At 39.6% G+C, this 23,880-nt stretch overlaps 1 protein-coding gene across 1 annotated transcript in view; it reads right to left on the bottom strand.

Annotated features, from left to right (window-relative positions):
* Nucleotides 1-23,880, bottom strand: part of KITLG (KIT ligand) — a 100,943-nt gene that overhangs the window by 26,405 nt on the left and 50,658 nt on the right. The window contains exon 3 of the mRNA XM_010599198.3: nucleotides 21,773-21,835. Coding sequence (XP_010597500.1) covers nucleotides 21,773-21,835 — 63 coding nt within the window. The remainder of the gene's footprint in view (nucleotides 1-21,772; nucleotides 21,836-23,880) is intronic.

Below are 23,880 nucleotides of genomic sequence, written 5' to 3'. Positions count from 1 at the left end.
GACATAATTCAGAAAATCAACCAGTGAAAACCCTATGGATCACAATGGTCTTATCCACAACCCATCATGGGGATGTTACAGGACCTGGCAGTGTTTCATCCAGTAGTGTACGGGGTCTCCATGGATCAGGGGCAACTCAAAGGCATCTAACAACATGTTTCTAAAGTGTTTAACAGATTTCAAGACTTTTTCATCATTAAATTCATGTGGTATTTAAAACAAACAGACATACACCAACCCTGGTAGAAATGTGGTCTGAGAGAGAAGCAGCTTTGTTTAGTGGCAGGATCAGCTGCATATAGGCCCAGTACAAAACGAAAATGTGCAGACCCTTGTTCAAAACTACTAAGAATTTCCAGACAACAACAGCAGAGCATTAAATCAAGCATGGGTCCCTTCTAGTGCAGGGCAAGCCCTGTCAGACTGGAGAAGTCTCATACCTATGAAGCCAGCATTGCCCAGTGGTTCGAAACTCAAACTGCAGAGTCGAGTATAACTGGGCTCAATTCTGACCAAGAGACCACATGCAAGCTACAATTTATTCTGAAACTCACTTTGTCTACAGAATGGGAGTAATGGAGTCTTCATATAGGGTAGCTATAGTGAGATAATGTAGGTAATTTAAATATAAGTTGTATGGGGGCAGCATTGTCCAATTCAAAATGGCCAATACCAGTCCATTTCAGCTCACTAATGTCTAGGATATCGATGTTTATGCGTTCCATTTCATTTTTGATGATTTCCAATTTTCCTAGCCAGGCTCAGATTATTAATGGATGTTTGCAGCTGTTTCTTCTCATTTTGAGTCGTGCCACATCAGCAAATGAAGGTCCCGAAAGCTTTATTCCATCCACATCATTAAGGTCGACTCCACTTTGAGTAGGCAGCTCTTCCCCAGTCATCTTTTGAGTGCCTTCCAACCTGGGGGGCTCATCTTCCAGCACTACATCAGACAATGTTCCACTGCTATTCATAAGGTTTTCACTGGCTAATGCTTTTCAGAAGTAGACTGCCGGGTCCTTCTTCCTGGTCTGTCTTAGTCTGGAAGCTCAGCTGAAATCTGTCCTCCAGGTGTGGCCCTGCTGGTATCTGAATACTGATGGCATAGCTTCCAGTATCACAGCAACATGTAAGCCCCCACAGTACGACAAACTGACACGTGACCAGACAGTCATATAGTCTACTATGCTGGGAATGACAACTTCAAGAGGAATGGTGTTGCATTTATCATCAAAAAGGACATTTCAAGATCTATCCTGAAGTACAAAGCTGTCAGTGATAGGATAATATCCATATGCCTACAAGGAAGACCAGTTAATACGATTATTATTCAAATTTACGCACCAACCACTAGGGCTAAAAATGAATAGAAGATTTTTATCAGCTGCTGCAGTCTGAAATTGATCAAACATGCAACTAAGATGCATTGATAATTACTGGCGATTGGAACGCAAAAGTTGGAAACAAGAAGGATCAGTAGTTGGAAAATATGGCCTTGGTGATAAAAACAACGCCAGAGATTGAACGACAGAATTTTGCAAGACCAACAACTTCTTCTTTGCAAATATCTTCTTTCAGCAACATAAACGATGATTATACAAATGGACCTCACCAGATGGAACACACAGAAATCAAACTGACTACATCTGTGGAAAGAGACGATGGAAAAGTTCAATATCATCAGTCAGAACAAGGCCTGGGGCCGACTGTTGAACAGACCGTCAATTGCTTATATGCAAGTTCAGGCAAAAACTGAAGTAAATCAGAGCAAGTCCATGAAAGCCAAAATATGACCTTGAGTATATCCCACCTGAATTTAGAGACCATCTCAAGAATAGATTTGATGCATTGAGCACTAGTGACCGAAGACCAGATGAGTTGTGGAATGACATCAAGGGCATCATCCGTGAAGAAAGCAAGAGGTCATTGAAAAGACAGGAAAGAAAGAAAAGATCAATATGGATGTCAGAGGAAACTCTGAAGCTTGCGTTCGAAAGTAAAGCAAAAGCAAGAATTGATGAAGTAAAAGAACTGAACAGAAGATTTCAAAGGGCAGCTCGAGAAAACAAGGTAAAGTATTATAATGACATATGCAAAGAGCTGGAGATGGAAAACCAAAAGGGAAGAACACGCTTGGGGTTTCTCAAGCTAAAAGAACTGAAGAAAAAATTCAAGCCTCGAGTTGCAATAGTGAAGGATTCTATGGGGAAAATAGTAACTGATGCAGGAAGCATCAAAAGAGGATGGAAGGAATACACAGGGTCATTATACCAAAAAGAATTAGTCGAAGTTCAACCATTTCAAGAGGTGGCATATGATCAGGAACCGACGGTATTGAAGGAAGAAGTCCAAGCTGCTCTGAAGGCATTGGTGAAAGACAAGGCTCCAGGAATTGATGAAATATCAATCGAGATGTTTCAACAAATACATGCAGTGCTGGAGGTGCTCACTCGTCTATACCGAGAAATATGGAAGACAGCTTCCTGGCCAACTGACTGGAAGAGATCCATATTTATGCCTATTCCCAAGAAAGGTGATCCAACCGAATGCAGAAATTATAGAACAATATCATGAATATCACACGTAAGCAAAATTTTCCTGAAGATCATTCAAAAACGGCTGCAGCAGTATATCGACAGGAACTGCCAGAAATTCAGGCTGGTTTCAGAAGAGGACTTAGGACCAGGGATATCACTGGTGATGTCAGATGGATCCTGGCTGAAAGCAGAGAATACCAGAAGGATGTTTACGTGTGTTTTATTGACTACGCAAAGGCATTCGACTGTGTAGATCATAACAAATAATGGATAATATTGCAAAGAATGGGAATTCCAGAACACTTAATTGTGCTCATGGGGGGACTTTACATAGATCAAGAGGCAGTTGTTCAGACAGAATAAGGGGCTACTGATTGGTTTAAGGTCAGGAAAGGTGTGTGTCAGGGGTTGTATTCTTTCACCATACCTATTCAATCTGTATGCTGAGCAAATAATATGAGAAGCTGGACTTTACGAAGAAGAATGGAGCATCAGGATTGGAGGAAGACTCATTAACAACCTGTGTTATGCGGATGACACAACCTTGCTTGCTGAAAGTGAAGAGGCTTGAAGCACTTAACTGATGAAGATCAAAGACCACAGCCTTCAGTACGGATTGCACCTCAACATAAAGAAAACAAAACTCCTCACAACTGGACCAATGAGCATCATCATGATAAACGGAGAAAAGATTGAAGTTGTCAAGGATTTCATTTTACTTGGATCCACAATCAACAGCCATGGAAGCAGAAGTCAAGAAATCAAAAGACACATTGCATTGGGTAAATCTTCTGTAAAGGACCTCTTTAAAGTGTTGAAGAGCAAAGATGTCACCTTGAAGACTAAGGTGCACCTGACCCAAGCCATGGTATTTTCAATTGCAACATATGCATGTGAAAGCTGGATAATGAATAAGGAAGCCCGAAGAAGAATTCACGCCTTTGAATTGTGATGTTGGCGAAGAATATTGAATATACCATGCACTGCCAAAAGAATGAACAAATCTGCCTTGGAAGAAGTACAACCAGAATGCTCCTTAGAAGCAAGGATGGCAAGACTGCGTCTTACATACTTTGGACATGTTGTCAGGAGGGATTGGTCCCTGGAGAAGGACATCATGCTTGGCAGAGTACAGGATCAGCGGAAAAGAGGAAGACCCTCAATGAGGTGGATGGACACAGTGGCTGCAACAATGAGCTCAAGCATAAGAATGATGTAAGGATGGCTCAGGACCAGGCAGTGTTTTGTTGTGTTGTGTATAGGATCGCTATGAGTTGGAACCGACTCGACAGCACCTAACAACAACAACAACAATGGGGGCAGCAATTTTTTAATTCTTGTTTCTTGAGGTATCTCCAGGGCCTAGAACAGTGCTGGGCACATGGGAGTTGCTCAGAAAATATTTGCTGAATGGATATACCCATGAATAAAAGAATGAATGAATGAGAAAAATACTCCAAATCAGTGGTCAGCAAGCTCTTTCTATAAGGATCCGGAAAGTAAATATTTTAGGCTTTGTGCACAAAGATGCAAAGCTGAGGATATTCTGTAGCTCAGTTGCTAACTGAAAGGTTGGAAGTTCGAGTACCCCCAGAGGCCCCTCTGAAGAAATCGGTCATTGGAAACCCTATGCAGTACAGTTCTACTGTGACACATACGGGGTCACCTTGAGTCAGAATCAATTTGACAGCAACTGGTTATACAGTAAGAGAAACAAGTTTATACAAAATATGTATTAACAAAATTCAAAATGTAATGATAATGACTGAATATCGTTTATTTTTCAAAACAAGCTTTCTAATAAGAAGAATGGAATTCTTTATTTTTGGATAACATTTTCCCAACTCCACGGCACTGGGTGGGTTTATAATTAAGGTTCTAAGTCAGCATTCCCTAATCATCAAATAGATTGCAAATGTGTGTGTAAAAACTAATTTTAGTTCGAAGGCCATACAAAAATAGGCAGCAGGCCAGGTCTGGCCACGTTTTACAGCTGATGGATCCGCGATCTAAATCCTTGTGGATCAATGTAAGTTTAGATTATTAGGAAAAACTTCGCAGCGGTTGAGAACTCGACAACTAACCAAAAGGGAGGCAGTTTGAATCCACCAGCCACTCTTTGGAAACTCTGTGGGCAGTTCAGCTCTGTCCTATAGGGTCGCTATGATTCAGAATCGACTCAAAGGCAATGAGTTTTTATATCAGAATGTATTTTAAGATTTTAAAAATTAATGTTACATTAATTGCTCATAAGTTCACATACTTCTTACAAAATTTTTTGGATGCAGTTAATTTATTTGGGAGGTGATTCCAGGAAGCACACGTAAGAGTATAGGAAGTGAGACAGGTCAGAGAGAAACAAGCCAATAAAGCATGCATTTGTGAGTAGATTACAGCCATTGGCAACTGGGGCTCAAACCTGCTGCTAGACCCTCCAAAAGCCCATGTCAGAATTTCCCCCTCATGTGAGTGACCTGGGATATAGATCTACCAATTCCAGGCCCTCGTTGCTTGAGGGATGCTTCTGGGGTATTGATTCCTCCTCTACTGCATATAATTCTAACACATTATCTTTTCTCTTACAAAGATCTCATAAACAGAAATTCTGACTTTTTAACTCTGATAACATGTTAAAATAAGATTATAATTAGGGATAGCTAAAACTGACTTTGCTTATTAAGATTCTAAGTAATTTAATACAAGTTCTACTGTCATAAAAACGCTATACTTTAAGAGAGTAACTGATGCCATGTAAAATGAATCAAGCCATCAAACTTTATTTCTATACTTAGAATATCTCTAAAGAGGAGGATCAAGGAACTTACTCATTCTAAGTTAAACGAGTGGGCCATTGTATACTCATTTAACAGAGCAGTTTTAGTTAACACAATACAGCCCAAAAGGGTTTATCTACAGGTAAACCCCAAAAAAACCAAACCCACTGCTGTCAAGTTGATTCTGACTCACAGTAACTCCTTAGGGTTTCCAAGGCTATAAATCTCTAAGGAGACAGACCGCCACATCCTTCTCCTGTGGAGCCACTGATGGTTTCGAACCACCGACCTTTTGGTTAACAGTCCAGCACTTTAACCACTGCATCACCATGGCTCCTTATTTACAGATAGGTAAGCCCCAATTCCTGGAAGCGTTAAATACCATTTAAAAATTTTTTGGATTCTTGGCTCTAGCTTCAGGTATGCAGGATAAACAAACCTCCAAATGGGAATTAGTTCAAACGTTTATCTAGTCAATTTCAACTCAACAAAACAAGTTCTCAAAGACTGTTGTGTTTCCAAGGTATGTTCAGAATGGATTCCTTTGTTGTATTAAATAAAAACTTCTCTCAAGCACATGCAAGTTCATGTTTGTATCATTAATAGATCTCTTACAAAGCTGTCAGTCTGGTACTGGTGCTTAATTCCTCTGTGAGCTTCCTTCCACTAAAAAAATAAAAAGTTGCCATCGAGCCAGCTGTGATCAACAGGGTTTTCAATGGCTGATTTTTGGGAGCAGACAGCCAGGCCTTTCTTCAAGGTGCCTCTGGGCAGACTGGAACCTCCAACCTTTTGGTCAGCAGCTGAGCCATTAACCCTTTGTACCACCCAGGGCCTCTTACTCCATTTGTTGTTGTTTGGTACAACTGAATTGATTTTTGACTCACAGCCCCCACGTGACAGAGTAGAACTACATGATAGGGTTTTCTAGGCTGCAAACCTTCTGGAAGCAGATTGCCAAGTCCTTCTTCCAAGCAGAACGTAGATGGGATCAAACTGCCAACCTTTCGGTTAGCAGCCAAGCGCTTAATGGTTGAACCAACAGGGCTTCATTTACCAAAACAAAACAAAAAACCCAAACCTGTTGCTGTCAAGTCAATTCCGACTCACAGTGGCCTGAAAGGACAGAGTAGAACTGCCCCACAGGGTTTCCAAGGAGCAGCTGATGCATTCAAACTGCTGACCCTTTCGGTTAGCAGCCAAGCTCTTAACCGCTGCACCCCCAGGGCCTTCGCCAATTAGTTCATTCAGTTATAAAATGCAACTTTTTCTGTTAAGTAGATACCACATGTTAATCTCTTCAAACTCGTTCCCTGTTTTATGAACTTGTTTGCTTAGCCTCCTCTTCAATTTCTGACATGTAAAAACCAAAACAAATTCCCTTGTTTTGAACTAAAACCAATGAGCCCTGGTGGTGCAGTGGTTAAACAGCTCAGCTGCTAACAGAAAGGTTGGACAGTTGGAACCCATCAACCGCTCCATGGGAAGAGGATGTGGCAGTCTGCTTCCATAAAGGCTTCCAGCCTTGGAAGCCCTATGAGGCTGTTTTACTCTGTCCTATTGGAAACCCTGGTGGCATAGTGGTTAAGAGCCACAGCTGCTAACCAAAAGGTCAGCAGTTTAAATCCACCAGGTACTCCTTGGAAACTCTATGAGTCAGTTCTCCTCTGTCCTATAGGGTTGCTATGAGTCGGAATTGACTTGACAGCAAGGGGTTTTTTTGGTACTGGGTCACTATGAGTCCGAATCAACTCCAGGACAGTGGTTTTTGTTTTCATTTTTTTAATTAAGGCACCCCTTTCGTTTCTGTGGTCTTTGCCTTAAATGAACAGGTTCCTTCATTATTTTCTTCTTTTTTGCTTTCTCTGTGGTTAAGTCAAAAGAGTTTTTTTGTTTTTTTTTTTTCTTGGTTGGTTGGTTTCTTATTTTTAAACTGGGAAACTCTGGAGTGCTTACTACCCCTTCTGTTTATCTCTGCTTTCAACTGAACTCTATGTTTACATTCTGTATTCTAGGTCCTACTTAGCTATCATATAACAACTCCCTCCCAGGACCCTTCATTTTCACATACCTAAATCAACAGTCTGAGAAATCAACTTTTTCCAGTAAAGCTTTTTAACCCCTAAACCTGTAATTTCTTATGATTAAATCATGGAACCCCCACAATCTAACCGTACCCCAATGTCTGCCTTTTTAAGTCATGAACAATTCATTACACTTCTTGACCAATACACTGTTGAGCATCATTTTTCTAAAGGTTTCGTAATCTTATTTCATTCATTATTTATTCTTCTTTGTGCCAAAATTTCCTTGGAAAGGATTATGTAATCAATTCAAAGCTCTTGTTATTAATTTGTTTAACCAGCTATGTCAACTTTTTAAGATTCTTGGATTTATTAAAGATAAAACTGAGATAAGCAGAAAATATTAAATGTCAGCCCATCTTGACCTGCCTATCTGCAAGAGAGGAAATCAGTTTTGACTAGAACATCAAGTAGTTTTGTCTTTTCTTTTTAATTATAGTCAATGATTTGTGAAGAGACTAATGCACAGTGAACTAAGTATTTCATTTGTGAGTTGATAGGTTTTCTGGTTTTCACCTTTTCCAAGATTATGAATATGCAACGGATGATTAAAGGCTGTGACGTAAACAAATGTAATTTTTCCTTTGCCTTCATAAAAGACATTATTATCATTATTTATCTTACAGAGCATCTTAAATAGTTCTATATAAATATTAACTCATAACATTCATTAGGGGACTGCAAGATATAAATAAGGGTCATTCTTTTGCTATAGAAGAATGTGAAGGGTTACAAAAGTTGACAAAGTCACACAGGATGTCAAAGACATGATGTTAAGAGTAGCTTTCAGGTTCTGAAGTATAACTTACTGTTTTATACACTCATACACAGTTTCCAAAAGAAAAAATACAGTCCCTGCTTTGAAAAGGAAAACTTGTCTGGATTTTCCTTGACTCCAGACTCTCTTTCAATTTCTTGGTAGTTTCTTTCTTGGTAGCTTCTGTCTTACATTTTCTGGGCTAATTATAGCAGCTCTAGCTAGGAGTCCCTGGGTGGCACAAATTGTTATGTGCTTGTCTATTAACTGAAAGGTTGGTGGTTCATACCCGCACAGAGGCACCTCAGAAGAAATGCCTGTCAACCTGCTGCTGAAAGGTCACAACTTTGAAAACCCTTCAGAGCAGCTCTACGCTGCCACGCATGGGGTCACCAGGAGTTGGAATTGACTCATTGACAATGGTTTTGGTTTTCTGGTTTAGATAGGACTACTGGAACAAGATACCTTTTCTATTTCTATACATGTATAACATGTATCCTAGAATGAAAACTGAATCAATAGTAATGAATCAATATTCTTGATCTCTAGGATGTCACTGACACTGAAGACTTGGTTAAAAGCTGTAAACTTCCCTAGGGATTTTGAAGTGTCATGAGCACTAAGGTAGGATTTTAATTAAATGATTAAAGACATAATGAAAAAAAAACTAATATAATTAAAAGTATTCTAGATATAACTAGGAATATAACTGCTTCTAAGACTAACAAGGAGCCCTGGTGGTGCAGCAGTTAAAGCACTTGGCTGCTAACAGAAAAGTTCTAACTCACCAGCTGCTCCAGATGTGGCTGTCTGCTTCCATAAAGTCTTACAGCCTTGGAAACCCTATGGGGGCAGTTCTACTCTGTCCTGTAGGGCTGCTATGAGTTGGAATCAACTCAGTGGCAATGATTTTGGTTTTGGTAAGACTAACAGGTCCCTGGGTGGTGCCGCAGTTTACACTAGACTGCTAACCAAAAGACTGGTGGTTCAAACCCACTCAGCGGTGCTATGGAAGACAGGCTTGGTGATCTGCTTCTGTAAATGATTAGAGTTAAGAAATCCTATGGAGCTCAGTTCTACTCTGTTCTACTCATGGAGTCACCATGAGTTGGAACCCACTCAAGGGCAATGGCTTTTTTGGTTCTAAAATTAACAATGAAAGTATCCATGAACATTCAAAGACCAAATGTATATTTAAAATAAATCATGTATGAATTTTACAAGGTGTGTGATATAGCACCTCTGAGGTTCTGGAAGTGGTAACTTTGAAACACTTTCTGAAATAAGCTGTATGCTTTAAAAACATGCTGGGCACTTGCTAAATCAGTCACAGTTTGGCCTCTCTACCTCCTACCTCATTCAAGAAACCCTGCTGGATTATTAAGAGAAACAACTTGACACGATATTCTTCACAGATTGGGTTAAGAATGGTAAACATTAACTTTATGAAATTAGAAAATAAAAATGGACAAAACATATTACAACATTTCATCATAGATGCACTTTGTACCACTTCCCATTTAGTAGCTATTCTTAGGTACTTGTATACTTCCTTACTGGGCCCAATGTCAGTATCTACAAGGTGAGAGAGTGAGCCCTCTACAAGAGTTGGGGTAAAATATCAATTAGATCCTGAGGGAGAAAAGCGCTGAGTCATAAACTGTGAGGCCTCTGAGGAATACTTACTAGGAGTATTCAGCCATTCTCCTAATCTAACCTAATTACCAGTATTAGCGCCCAACTTGATTGTTTTTGTTCTGTTTTCTTTAATGTTTGTTAAACCTCAGCACTGCTAGAATCAGAGGTATGAGCGTCCAGGGCACAAAGCCTTCTTTTCTCTCTTCTTATGCTTCCAGCATTGATCTCTTGGCTGAGCAATCAAAAGAATCTAGAGCCATTTCATTGGGATCACAGTATTTTAGATCTGGAATACTGAAAACCATCTGAACAATCCCACCAATCTCTTAAACGGGAAAACCAAGGCCTAGGGCAGTGAAGTGGTTGTCCAAGGTTGCAGAGCAAATTTAAAAGAGAAGGAGATAGAGCCCAGGACTTCCAATCACTTGTCTTTGTTTTTTTTTTTTTAAATCAGTAAGTATAGTCAAAGGTGCCCTGGTGGTGCAGTGGTTAAGAGCTTGGTTGCTAACCAAAAAGGTCGGCATTTCAAATCTACCAGCTGCTCCTTGGAAATCTTATGGGGCATTTCTCCTCTGTCCTATAAGGCCGCTATGAGTCAGAATCGACTCAACAGCAAGGTTTTGGTTTTGTTTCTAATAGTCAAAACAGTGTCCGTGGGTGGTGCAGTTAACACACTTGACTGTTAACGGAAAGGTTGGAGGTTCGAGTCCACCTAGAGGTACCTTAGAAGAAAGGCCTGGCAATCTAATCCTGAAAAATCGGCCACTGAAAACGCTAGGGAGCACAGGTCTACTCTAACACACATGGGGTCACCACAAATCAGAACTGACTCAACAGCAACTGGTTTTTATAGTCAAAGCACACAGGGCTGAGATTTTTTCTGTTGGATTCACCATGACTCATCTGGTCTCACATCTGCACCCAGATACACTGATTCTCAGGCTCAGTTTCGAGATTCCTTGGGAAAGGAAATGGCTCTTTCCATCTCATTTCAATTAGTCCAGAGCCATATTGATGAAAGTAAAAACATCTTCAAGTAACCATGACAACCAAAACAACAAATGTCACTGGCCATTAGTGGACTTTCTTTATCATCCTTTTGGTATTTACACTCATGGCCAGAATGTTGAACATTCCCTGCTTCTATGTAAAAGTCTATGTGCAGGCAAAATTAAATCATTTCTATAAAACAATTTGCAAAATATAACATTGTGTGCTCACATTACTCGTGTAGTGGCCCCAACTGAAAATCTCAACTCCCTTTACATAAGATAGGTTTTGCAATGATTTATTTTAGTCCTTCTCCTAAACAATTACTTTGGGTCTTCAGTGTTCACTTTAAACTTTTACCTTTGCATTTTCTTGTTTGAATTAAAGTGATGCAGAAACCTCAACCTGATTAGAATGGTAATCAACCCAAACATGATAAATATGTGTTATTTCCTAGGGCAGGCCTATAAATGGCCACTGACACAGACATAAAATAGCACAGGGAGGAAGGAACAGCATGCGAGAGGTGAGAGCCACAATGATGAACTAGAGGTCCAGTTGCCAGTCCCAGCTATAGCAACTCACTTCATGATTTTAGCCAAGATGCTTAATCTATCCAGGGCTTCCATTTCTCTATCTATAAGATTAGGGGTTTATCTAATCCTAGATGTTCAACACAGCAGCCACAAATCACCAGGAACAGTTACCGAATGGAAACTACTGCAAAGTTCATCAATGAAGAAATGATATAGTACGTCCGCTTTCAGGCTCTAATTCCATAAAGTATATGTTTCCTGTTCTTCACCCAATTCATGTAGAATAATGTTTTGGCTAATAAACCAGAAATCCACTTGAAATACAGTTAATGTGACTAAGGAGTTAAAACTTTCATTTTATCTAACTTTATTTTAATTTACAATCTGTATTTGACTCAGTTACCAGGAAACTTTTAAGTACATTTAGGACAACTCAGGTATGTGAGTCTACATTTTCAATGGTAAATTTTATAAAATCTAAATATAGTATAGGAGTTCCTGGGTGGTACAGTTAATGTGCTCAGCTGTTAACAGAAGGGTTGGAGGTTTGACTTCACCAAGGGGTGCCTAGGAAGAAAGGCCTGGTGATCTGACCCTATAGGACAGAGTAGAAGTGCCCCATACAGTTCCCAAGTAGTGGCTGGTAGATTCAGATTGCCAGCCTTTTGGTTAGCAGCCACGCTCTTAGCCACTCCACCACCAGGGCCCTGTGTCTGAAGACTTAGCCACTGAAAACCCTACAGTGCACAGTTTAACTCTAACACTAATGAAGTTGCCAAGTGTCAGAATCAACTCAAGGGCAACTGGTACTGTTAAAATATTAAGTATTTCTAATGAAAATTTTGTTTCCAAACTGGGATGTGCCGTAGGTGCAAAATACATAGTGGGCTTTGAATATGAAAAAATGAATGCAAAACATTTCATTAATAATTTTATATCGATTATATATTAAAATGATAATTTCTGGGTATGTTGGATGAAATAAAATTTATTATACTTAATTTAACCTGTTTCTTTTTACATTTTTTAATGTGGCTATTAAAAAATTTTAAATATCATACGTGGGTTGCATTATGTTTCTATCAGTTAGCACTGGCCTAGATGTTCTGAAACATGTCTTACTATAATCACTTATTAAGATGAGCCTCAGTACTGTAGCTTGAGTATAGAAAATAGCCACTTAAAAAGTGTTCAATGTGGTATTTTATGCCTTCATCTCAAATTTTACACTTATTTTACACTTATTTCTTTGAAATAAGTGCTTTCTTATGATATGGGAGGTGGAAAGAGATAAATACTTGGCTGACTTCTTCCATTTCTGTAGGAAGTGCCCCAATTCACGGGGGTGGATCCTCAGAGTCCATGTTTACAAGTGGTGACTTTCCTGTGGCCACAACTGATCAGATGTGGGTGGGTACCTGACCCAAATGGACTAATGAGGACATCCCTTCCAAGAATCGGTGGTAATACTATGAACCGAATTCATAAAAGAACAAATATTGTATGAGACCACAGTTTTAAAAACTCCAGAAAAGGTTTACTCACAGAAACACAACCTTTGGTGGTTACGGGGGGGGGGGGGAAGCACTAACTAGGTAGTAGATAAGCAGTAACATTAGTGAAGGGTAAGACAGTACACAATACTGGAGAAGTCGGCAGAACTTGACCAAGGCAAAGTCATAGAAGCTTTATAGACACATCCAAGCTCCCTGAAGAACTGAGTTGTTGGGGCTAAGGGCTGGGGACCATGGTCTCAGCGTACATCCAGCTCAACTGGCATAACATAGGTTATAAAGAAAATGTTCCACATTCTAGTTCGGTGAGTAGTGTTTGGGGTCTTAAAACCCCGTGAGCAGCCATCTAGGATACTCCACTGGTCTCACCCCTTCGGGAGCAAGGGATAATGAAGAAAACTAAAGATACAAGGGAAAGATTAGTCCATAGGACTAATGGATCACATCTACCACGGCCTCCACAGACTGAGTCCAGTAAAACAAGATGGTACCTGGCTACAACCACTGACTGCTCAGACAGAGATCACAATAGAGGGTCCCAGACAGAGCTGGGGAAGAATGTAGAACAAAATTCAAATTCACAAAAAAAGACGAGACTTATTGGTCTGACAGAGACTGGAGAAACCCTGAAAGTATGGCCCCCAGATACCCTTTTAACTCAGTACTGAAGTCACTCCTGAAGTTCACCACTCAAAGATTAGATGGGTCCATAAACAAACAATAACACACCTGAGGAACGTGCTTCATAGTTCAGTCATGTATAGAAGACTAAATGGGCATACCAGCACAAAGGCAAAGACGAGGAGGCAGTAAGGGACAGGAAAGCTGGACGAATGCAAATGGGGAACGCGGGGTGGAGAGGGGGAGAGTGTTGACACATAGCAGGGGTGGCAACCACTGTCACAAAATAATTTGTGTATTAAGTGTTTAATGAGAAACTAATTTGATTTATAAACTTTCACCTAAAGCACAATTAAAAAAAAAAATAGGCAAAGTCAAAAAAATCAAAAGCGAAAACTATAGAGAAAATATTTGTAATTACCCTAATATGTAATAGGGAAATATTAATTACCCTAAAATGTAACATGCAATATAGTAGGTTTGGAAAGCACAAAATGTGGGGAAAATAATAGATTCCTATTGGCTTTTTTTGTCCCTGGTTGTTGCAAATGGTTGATGGGCTCCGCTGCTAGCCAGAAACTTGGATGCTGGAGTCCACCAGGGGCACCTGAGAAGAAAAACCTGCTGATCTACTTCTGAAAAATTAGCCACTGAAAATGCAATGGAGCATAGTTCTGTTCTGACACACAAGGAGTCTCGAGTCAGAGTTACTCCACGGCCACCGGTTATTGGCGTCCTTATGCAAACAGTATTCCTTGCAGGTTCCCCTGACTAATACAGTTGCCAGGGTAAGCAGAATACAGTGCAGGTGGGATGGGGAGGGGAGGTGGTGGAAGGGGAAGATATTCACTGTATATGAATTCTTACGTTTTTGTAATTTGGAAACATCTGAATCTTGTATTTATTTCAATATAAACATTAAAAAAAAAAAGCCTTGGAAACCTTAAGGGGCAGTTCTACTCTGTCCTATAGGGTCACTATGAGTTGGGATTGACTCAATAGCAGTGGGTTTTTTTCTTTGGTACACACACACACAGAGCCCTGATGGCACAGTGGTTAACAGCTTGGTTGCTAACCAAAAAGTTGGCATTTCGAATCCACCAGCCACTACTTGGAAACCCTATGGGGAAGGTTCAACCCTCTCCTATAGGGTCATTATGAGTCAGAATCGGCTCGATGATAGTGCATTTGGTTCATACACACACACACACACACACACACACACACACACGTATAATCACTCTGTCTACTCAAGAAGGGTCAAAACTTCAAATGATAAATCATGGGAATGGCAAGGGCAATGAGAAAAGACCAGAGGCAGCAGTGCCAGCAAAAAGCAGTAGAAGTGGCTGAGAAGTGATATGGTGCATACCCGAGAAAGGGTGCTGCAGAGGGAAAGACAGCTGGGAAGGTTATTGCTAGAGGAAAATCGCATATGAAGTCAATGAATTCTTCATTTAGTCCTGCTTTTAAGAAATAATCTAATTAAAAACTGACAAAGACATCACAGTAAAGATTGGTTTAGGTAAGAATCATCAACAGATGATGTAACTTTGACGAGGAGCAGGTCTTCAAGTGTCTTCTCAAAGATTTCTTATTAGTTGCTAAAGAGTGAATATACAGAAAGAGTTAAACATCTTAGCCAGGTGATCAAAACTAACAGACACCAGGAAGGGAAGATGGACATTACATGCTTCTGGGTGTGATAATGTGAGAATGACACATCACCACTTATGAAACACCCTGGCTGGAAATGCATGCTCTGAATTTAATCACTAAAAAAAAAAAAAAAAAAAACTCGCTGCTGTCAAGTCAGTTCCGACTCATAGCAACCCTACGGGACAGAGTAGAACTGCCCCATAGGGTTACCAAGGAGCACTTGGTGGATTTGAACTGCCGAAATTTTGGTTAGCAGCTGTAGCTCTTAACCACTACACCACCAGGGTCACAGAGAAGTATAAATCAAACCCCAAATAAGAAACATTCTATTTAAAGGGGTAAGGGCTGCATTATTAAATAATAATAATAATGTCATAAAGACAAAGAAAGGCTGAGAAATTCTTCTAGATTAAAGAACACTAAAGAGGCATGATGCATTAGTTTCCTATAGTTTCTGTAACAACTTACCATAATCTTAGTGGCTTAAAACAGCACAAATTCGCTATTTTACAATCTGGGAGGTCAGAAGTCCAAAATGGGTCTTGCTAGGCTAAAATCAAGGTGTTGGGGGGAGGAGGGACTGTGTTTCTTCTAGGGGCTCTAGGGGAGAATCCATTTTCTTGCCTTTTCCAGCTTCTAGAGGCCTCCAGTATTGCTGAGTTCCTGGCCCCCTTCTCCATCTTCAAAGTCAGGGGTGTAACATCTTCAGACCTTTCTCTGGCTCTGACATTCTTGCCTCCCTTTTGTCAGGACTGTTGTGATTACACTGACCCCATCTGAATAATCCAGAATCATCTTCCTATCTGAAGATTTTTAACATAAACACATCTGCAAAACTCCTTTTGCTACGTAAGGTAATCTATTCATGAGTTTCAGGGATTAGCACAAAACACCTTTCTGGGAGTCATTACCCTACCACACATGGTGTCTTAGTCATCTGGCACTGATCTAACAAAAATAACACAAGTGGATTGGCTTTAACAGAAAGAGAAATTTATTCTCTCACAGTCTAGTAAACTACAAGTCCAAATTCAGGGCATCAGCTCCATGGGAAGGCTTTCTCTGCCGCCTCTGGAGGAAGGTCCGTGTCACCAATCTTCCCTTGGTCTAGGAGCTTCTCTGAGAAGGTCCAAAGAACATGCTCTGCTCCCAGCAATGCTCTCTTGGTGGAATGAGGTTCCCATGTCTCTTTGCTCGCTTCTCTCTTTTATCTCAAAGAGACTGGCTTAAGACACTATCTAATCTTGTAGATCTTATCAATATAACTGCCACTAATCCACCCCATTACACCATAGTAATAGGATTTACAACACATATGGAAATCACATCAGATGACGAAATGGTAGGCAATCATACAATACTGGGATTCATGACCCAGCCAAGTGGACAGATTTATGGGGGGGACAGGGGAGGACTATTCAATCCATGACACATGGTATATAAATGCAAATCAAATCATAAATGGATCTTGAACTCCATATAGGAAAAGAAATGGAGTGGAGAGCACAGTACTGATTGGGCCCACTGATACAATTGAAATACAGCCAACAGATTACATGAAAGTATTTTAATTATTGCTAAACTTATGGAAGTTTTAAGTTTACAACTGTACTATGGTCATATAAAATACACACGAGTATTTAGGCATGAACAGCCATGATATACACAACCTACTCTCAAAGAGTTCAGAAAAAAATAAATAAAACACAGTCATGCACACACAGAAAGTCACTGATAAAGCAAAAGAGGCAAAATGTGAAGGATAAATGAAAGTCGATTAAGGGGTATATGGGGGGGTTCTTTGAATATTCTTGCAACATTTCCGTGAATCTGCGATTGTTTTGAAATACAAAGTTAAAAAAAACTGGTGAACATATAATTTACTTTAGTTAATTTTTTTTTTTTTTTACTAAAATACCACAAGCAACACAGTTTACACAATTTTACAGACGTTAGAACGAATGCAGATGCATGGCACAAATTCAGCAACTCGATTTCAATCTTTCCATAATAACATTACTAGTTATACAAAGGATCAGAGGTATTTAGGTATTTTTAAGGTTAGAACACTAAAAAAGTTCCAACGGTCTGGTAATATGGTGCAATTGTTAAGAGCTTAGCTGCTTACCGGAAAGGCTGGCAGTTTGAACCCATCCAGAGGCTCCACTGGAGAAAGACCTGGCAATCTGCTCCGTTCAAGGCTGTTGTTGTTGTTGTTGTTAATTAGATTCCAGATGCCGTCCAGTTGGTTCTGACTCGGTGGCTGTATGTACAACAGAACCAAACACAGCCTGGCCCTGCACCATCCTTACAATCATTGCTATGTTTAAGCCCATTGTTGCAGCCACTGTGTCAACCCATCTTATTGAGGGTCTTCCTCTTTTTCCAAGATCCTGTACTTTACCAAGCACGATATCCTTTTCCAGGAACTGGTTCTCTCCTGATGACATGCCCAAAGTACACGAGACAAAGTCACAACATCCTTGCTTCTAAGGAACATTCTAGCTGTGCTTCTTCCAAGACAGATTTATTGGTTCTTCTGGCAGTTCAATATTCTTCATCAACATTATAATACAAATGCATCAATTCTTCTTCAGTCTTCCTATTTTAACACTTTAAAGAGGTCTTTTGCAGCAAATTTGCCCAATGAAATATGTTGTCTGCTTTCTTGACTGTTGCTTCCATGGGTGTTGATTGTGGATCCAAGTAAAAATAAATTCCTTGACAACTTCAATATTTTCTGCTTATCATGATGTTGATTATTGGTTCAGTTGTGAGGATTTTTGTTTATATATGCTGAAGTATAATTCATACTAAAGTCTTTGATCTTCATCAGTAAGTGCCTCAAGTCCTCTTCTCTCTCAGCAAGCAAGGCTGTGCTATCTGCATATTGCAGGTTGTTAATGAGTCTTCCTGCAATCCTGATGCCTCATTCTTCTTCATATAGTCCCACCTGTTGCCACTGAGTTGATTCCAACTTAGAGAGACCCTAAAGGACAGAGTGGAACTGCCCCAAAGGGTTTCCAAGGAGCAACGAGTGGATTCGAACTGCCAACCTTTTGGCTAGCAAATGAGCTCTCAACCACTGCCCCACCAGCGCTCCTCATAAAGTCCAATTCTTGAATTATTTGCTCAGCATAGAGACTGAATAAGTATGGTGAAAGGATACAACCCTGGCACACACCTTTCCTGATTTTAAACCATGCAGTATCCCCTTGTTCTATTTGAATGATTGGCTCTTGATCTATGTAGAGGTTCCTCGTGAGCACAATTGTTCTAGAATTTCCATGCTTTGCAATGTTAACCGTAATTTGTTATGATTCACACAGTTGAATATCTTTGCATACTCAATAAAACACAGGAAAACATCTTTCTGGTATTCTTTGCTTTTAGCCAAGATCCATCTGACATCAGCAATGATATCCCTGGGTCCACATCCTCTTCCGAATCTGGCTTGAATTTCTGACAGTTCTCTATTGATGTACTGCTGGAACTGTATTTTAATCATCTTCAGTAAAATTTTACTTGAGTGTGATGTTAACGATATTGTTCAATCATTTCTGCATTCTGTTGGATCACCTTTCCTTGGAATGGGCATGAATATAGATCCTTTCCAGTTGACTGGCCAGATAGCTGTCTTCCAAATTTCTTGGCATAGACAAGTGAGGGCTTCCAGCATTGCAACCATTTGTTGAAACATCTCAATTGGTGTTTTGTCACTTCCTGGAGCCTTGTTTTTGCCAATACCCTCAATACAGCTTGAGCTTCTTCCTTCCTTACCATTGGTTCTTGATCATATGCTACCTCCTGAAATGGCTGAACATCAACCAATTCTTTTTGGTACAGTGTATATTCCTTCCATCTTTTTTTGATGCTTCCTGCGTCCTTCAACACTTTGCCCATAGAATCCTTCAGCATTACAACTCGAAGCTTGAATTTTTTCTTCAGTTCTTTCAGCTTGAGAAATGCTGAGCATGTTCTTCCCTTTTGGTCTTACAACCTAGATTATAGCCTAGAAAACTCCATGGGGCAGTTCTACTCTGTCATATACAGTCACTATGAGTCAAATGGGCACTCTGGCACCTAACAATAAGAAGGGTTTAAAATAGGATTGGTAATTATTGTTAGACTTAAATACTAACTGGTTGATCACACTGCTATTTGTGAGAGAGAATGGGCTAGGTAGTTTTCTAAGAAGTCCCTCAAAAAAGCAGCCTCCCTTTTTCAGGAGTACTGAGCTGATTTCTAAAACAAAAATTAAAGTGTTTCTATTCTAGGAGCTGGTTTTCTGCCGAGTGTCTTAAGGCCGAATTTTATTGCTTTGGCCCTAGAGAAGCTTTCTGGCACCCGCCCTTACTCCCACTCCACCCTCTATTGTCTAAAGACAAAAGAGAGGGCAGTTGGGACTCTTACCACCAGCAACTAATCAGTGGCTTCTGGAATGGGAAACCTCTCTGGTTTTGGCAGAAACAAAGGGTAAGACCCCGTTTCAGACCAAAGCCCTATGTATAGGCTTGTTTTTCTTGCCAACTGTGGTGGCCAAGAACAGTGCTTGCTCCTCACTTGTGCCAGGATGACATGCCAATACCAAATAATAGGGGACTTTTCTCAATTACAGAAACCAGAAGTGGAAAAAAAAAAAAAATGTGGCAATGAATCAACTTTATTTTTTCTTAAAAGTTTGGCTCTTGCTATCACTAGCCAATACTGGAGTATAAGATTTAGCACAATCGTCTATTATCAACGACAATGGGTTATGGGTATGATTACACCAGCATGAACTTACCTATTTTAATTTAATACATGTTGTTTTTTAAAGAGCAGTGTGATTTCTTTAAGTAAGGTTGGGAATCATTGCCCTAAATGCTGTTACAGTTAAAAGCAGAGGTAGGTCTTTATCACCTAGGGGCTATTCAGACTTGCTCTCGCTACTGTCATCATTTTGCTGCCATTAGCTGCTATGGAGTTGGTCCCCAACTCCTAGTAACCCCAACAGAAAGAAACATTACCCAGTCTTGTGTCATCTTCATGACCGTTAGTGTGTTTGAGTCTACTGTTGTGGCTACTGCCAGCTCCACAGATTTTCCTGAACAAATATTTGCTGACTGTGATTGATTAATTTTTATGCTGCTATAATTTTGAAATTGCTATTTCCAGAGAACTGTAACTCAATGGGAGAGACATTTACTTAGATAATAACATGACTTCAGAATAACTTTTTCAGCATTAAGATACGTTCTCTAAAAAACTTTCAGTAGTTTATATTAAAAATACCTACTAGTGCAAGGTCTTCGACATTGTCTTAAAATGATAGCCTTGTAGTCTTTGAAACACAGTTTAAGCACAAGCATATAGAATTGCTCTATAAGTATTAAAAAATTAGCTATGCTATTTTAATGGGCTCAAGCATAGTGACAACTGTGAGGGTGGCGGAGGACCAGGCCATGTCTTGTTATGTTGTGCATGGGGTTGCTATGAGTTGGAACTGACTCAACGGCACCTAACAACTACAACATGCTATTTCAATCTGGTAATAATTTTAATGAACTAATTCACAGATATTACTCAAGACTAAAGACAACCTGTACAAAGTAGACATGTAATAAGTATTTGGTAAATTATGGAAAGATGTTGAGAGCAGAGAGTAACCCAAATGGTTTTAAATTAACTCAAGGAACACTATACAGTAGTACAAATGGATCAGCATGGAACAATATAATGCATGTCAAATACATGTTGAAAAAAATCAGTTGCAAAGTGGTATATATAGTATAATGGCGTTAATATAAAATTTGGAATATGTAAAAAATACCATGTATCATTTATGGTTGCATAGTTTGTAGTAAACACATAAAAGCATGCAGAAACATTATGTATAACTCCAGGGGATGCTATCCTTATCCTGAGTCCTGAAAACATACACTGGAACAGAAGCTTCCAGCTCAGAAAAATAGTTACTCCTAAGAGACAAATGGGAGAGCAACAATGATTGGGGAGAGACACACAGACGGCTTTCATTTTATGTATATAAACATATGTGAAGCAATATAGCACAGTGGTACAGTATGATACGCTATGTGGTGGATACATAGTATGTTATATTATTCTCTATACTTGAAATATTTCCTAACATATGAATTCTGAAACATGCAATGAGAAAAATAATGAAAATTTCTTGGTTTCAGTAGTAAAGTAGTAGATACAATCATAACCACATATTTTTTATTGTAACATCTCAGCCCCTATCAGACTGCTAAGAAATTCAGAAATAAAATATTTGATCTTCTCAAATAAAACAGAAAAAAGATAGTTATATACAACCTTTATAAGCATGAAAAGAACTTACATAATGTTACACTCAAGCCTTTTTGTGGGGAAACTCAAGGAGAAAGAGATATTGTGGCCACCTCTAAGGAAGCTGATCTTAAACTTTGGGAGTAGAGGCCTAAGACGTGCTGAAATGCTCACTGAAATCTGGAGTTTAGCAGTTGCTTCAGGAAAAAAGTAGAGAAGTCAAATTCCAAAGATAACCTTCTTCAAATCCTGACAATTAGCAAACCTCTAAATGGCACCAAAGTCCTAGATTTCCTATCTCAGTATGAATCATTCCAACTTTCATGTCAGCTACTAAAATAAAACTCAGAAGTGTATAGTTAACATACCAAAATGTCCATCCCGGGAACATACTTGAGGGATATCTTATAGTCTTTTGGAAGATTTGCCACCTACAGAGACCAAAACAAAAACAAAACAAGAATTCCATGAGAAAATTCATGCACATCAATTCATCATAGTTTTTTTTTTTTTTTTTTTAAAGAAGTTTGGAGGGGAAAAAAAAACATACAAACAGCGTCAGTGACCAGCATCACTGGGGAACTTGTAAGAAATACAAATCTTCAGGCCACACCAGACCTACCAAATCTTATTTAACAAGACCTTCATGCTCAAATCTGAGAGCCACTGTTCTACGTTGATAGTAAAAAAAAAAAAAAGAGCCAGAGAACAACAGCAACAAAAAAATGCTATTTAAGAGATGCACATGTTTTATGACTTAAATAATTTAGAAAAACTCACAGTTTCATGATATAACTTAATCCACTTACCTAGGGCTCTGTGACCTTTTGAACATCTGAAATGCCTCAAGTGTTTGCCTGGCTTCTTTTAAAACTTTAAAAAAAAAAAATCTAACATATTTCCATTAGTCATTGTGGCAGAGGTGAACAAGGAACAGATTTGGGAGTCAGAGAATCTGGATCAAATCTAACCTCTTTGTACAGATGGTTTCCTTCCTCTCTAAAATGGAGATAAAAGTACCTATGCCAAATGATCATTGTAATAACACACAAAAGACAGTCCATGTTCTTTATTGAGAGCTCTACTGGTGACCAACTTCCTAGGCATATATGGAATTCTAGGTTCTCCTATCCCCCTTCCTACCCTACATATAGCATCAACACTTTCACCCTCATCTTTCTCTTAGATCACTGTTTGTGAAAATTCCCAGCTGAATAATACAGGGAACAATTAGCTATTGGGTCTTAAAACAATGTAAAAACCCATTGTTGTCGAGTCAATTCCAACTCCTAGTGACCCTATAGGACAGAGTAGAACTGTGTTTCCAAGGAGTGCCTGGTGGATTCAAACTGCGGACCTTTTGGTGAGCAGCCAAAACACCTAACCACTATACCACCAGGGCTTCCTAAAGACGATACACAGTGTAAAAAAACTGATTTTGCACTATTATGTCTTCAATGGGTCTACCACACTTGTGGTCTTTTATTTTCCACTTTGTTCTCTGTATCTAAAAACTTCACTTTTCCCTGTAATAAATGGGGGCCACGTGCATGTTTGCTGGGCTAGGTCATCTCCAGCAAGTCTCTCATAATATTTATACATAGATTCTTCTTTTTCTTTTGGTCTTGCCAATAGTTTCTAGGATCTGAGAAGAAACTGATGAGGAAAGAATCCAAGCAAAGACATGAGTAGTCAGACGGGGGGCCAAGGTAATAACTGATCCCACTGTGCTCCCTAGAATTTTCCTTCCAGGCATACCATCTCACATTCATCTTACCCCCCAAAATGAGTCGCCTGGTTTGACTGTTCCTCCTTCAGTTTACTTGATCATAATAGTGCCTAATACTTACTGGCATTTACCATGGGCCAGGTGCTATGCTCATGAAGGGCTTAACTTCCATTATTCACATCCAATCCTCAGATCTGTCATATATTACCCCTATTTTACAAATGAAGACATTGTGCTCAAAGAGATCAAGTTACTTCACTGAGGTCACATGGCTTCCATGTAAGGTAGTCCTGGGTTATGAACGAGACCGTTCCTGAGTGTGCCTTTAAGAATTTGTAGGTAAGTTGGAACAGGTACATATGGTTCTTATTTAGCTTTACGTTAGTACAAGAATGGGAACCCTGGTGGTGTAGTGGTTAAGAGCTATGGCTACTAACCAATAGGTCAGCAGTTCGAATCCACCAGGTGCTCCTTGGAAACCTTATGGGGCAGTTCCACTCTGTCCTACAGGGTCGCTATGAGTCGGAATCGACTCGAAGGCAATGGGTTTGGGTTAGTACAAGAAAAGGCCTGAAAGCTTTTCAGCGATTTAAAAGCTGCATGTGCACCAAGTGAAGGTGATTGTAGTGAAGAATTTGTTGTGAGTCAGGGTTGGTTCAATCGTTTCAAAGTGAGGCAAATTTACATGACATTAAAGGGCAAATAAGAGTTGTCCATAAGTCAGACATTCGTTACCCAGGGACTGCC

This window comes from Loxodonta africana, chromosome 4 (assembly GCF_030014295.1).
Source record: "Loxodonta africana isolate mLoxAfr1 chromosome 4, mLoxAfr1.hap2, whole genome shotgun sequence".
In the NCBI taxonomy this organism is placed as follows: Eukaryota; Metazoa; Chordata; class Mammalia; order Proboscidea; family Elephantidae; genus Loxodonta; species Loxodonta africana.
Note: the sequence above shows the minus strand (reverse complement) of the source record. Positions and strands in the feature narration are given on the sequence as shown.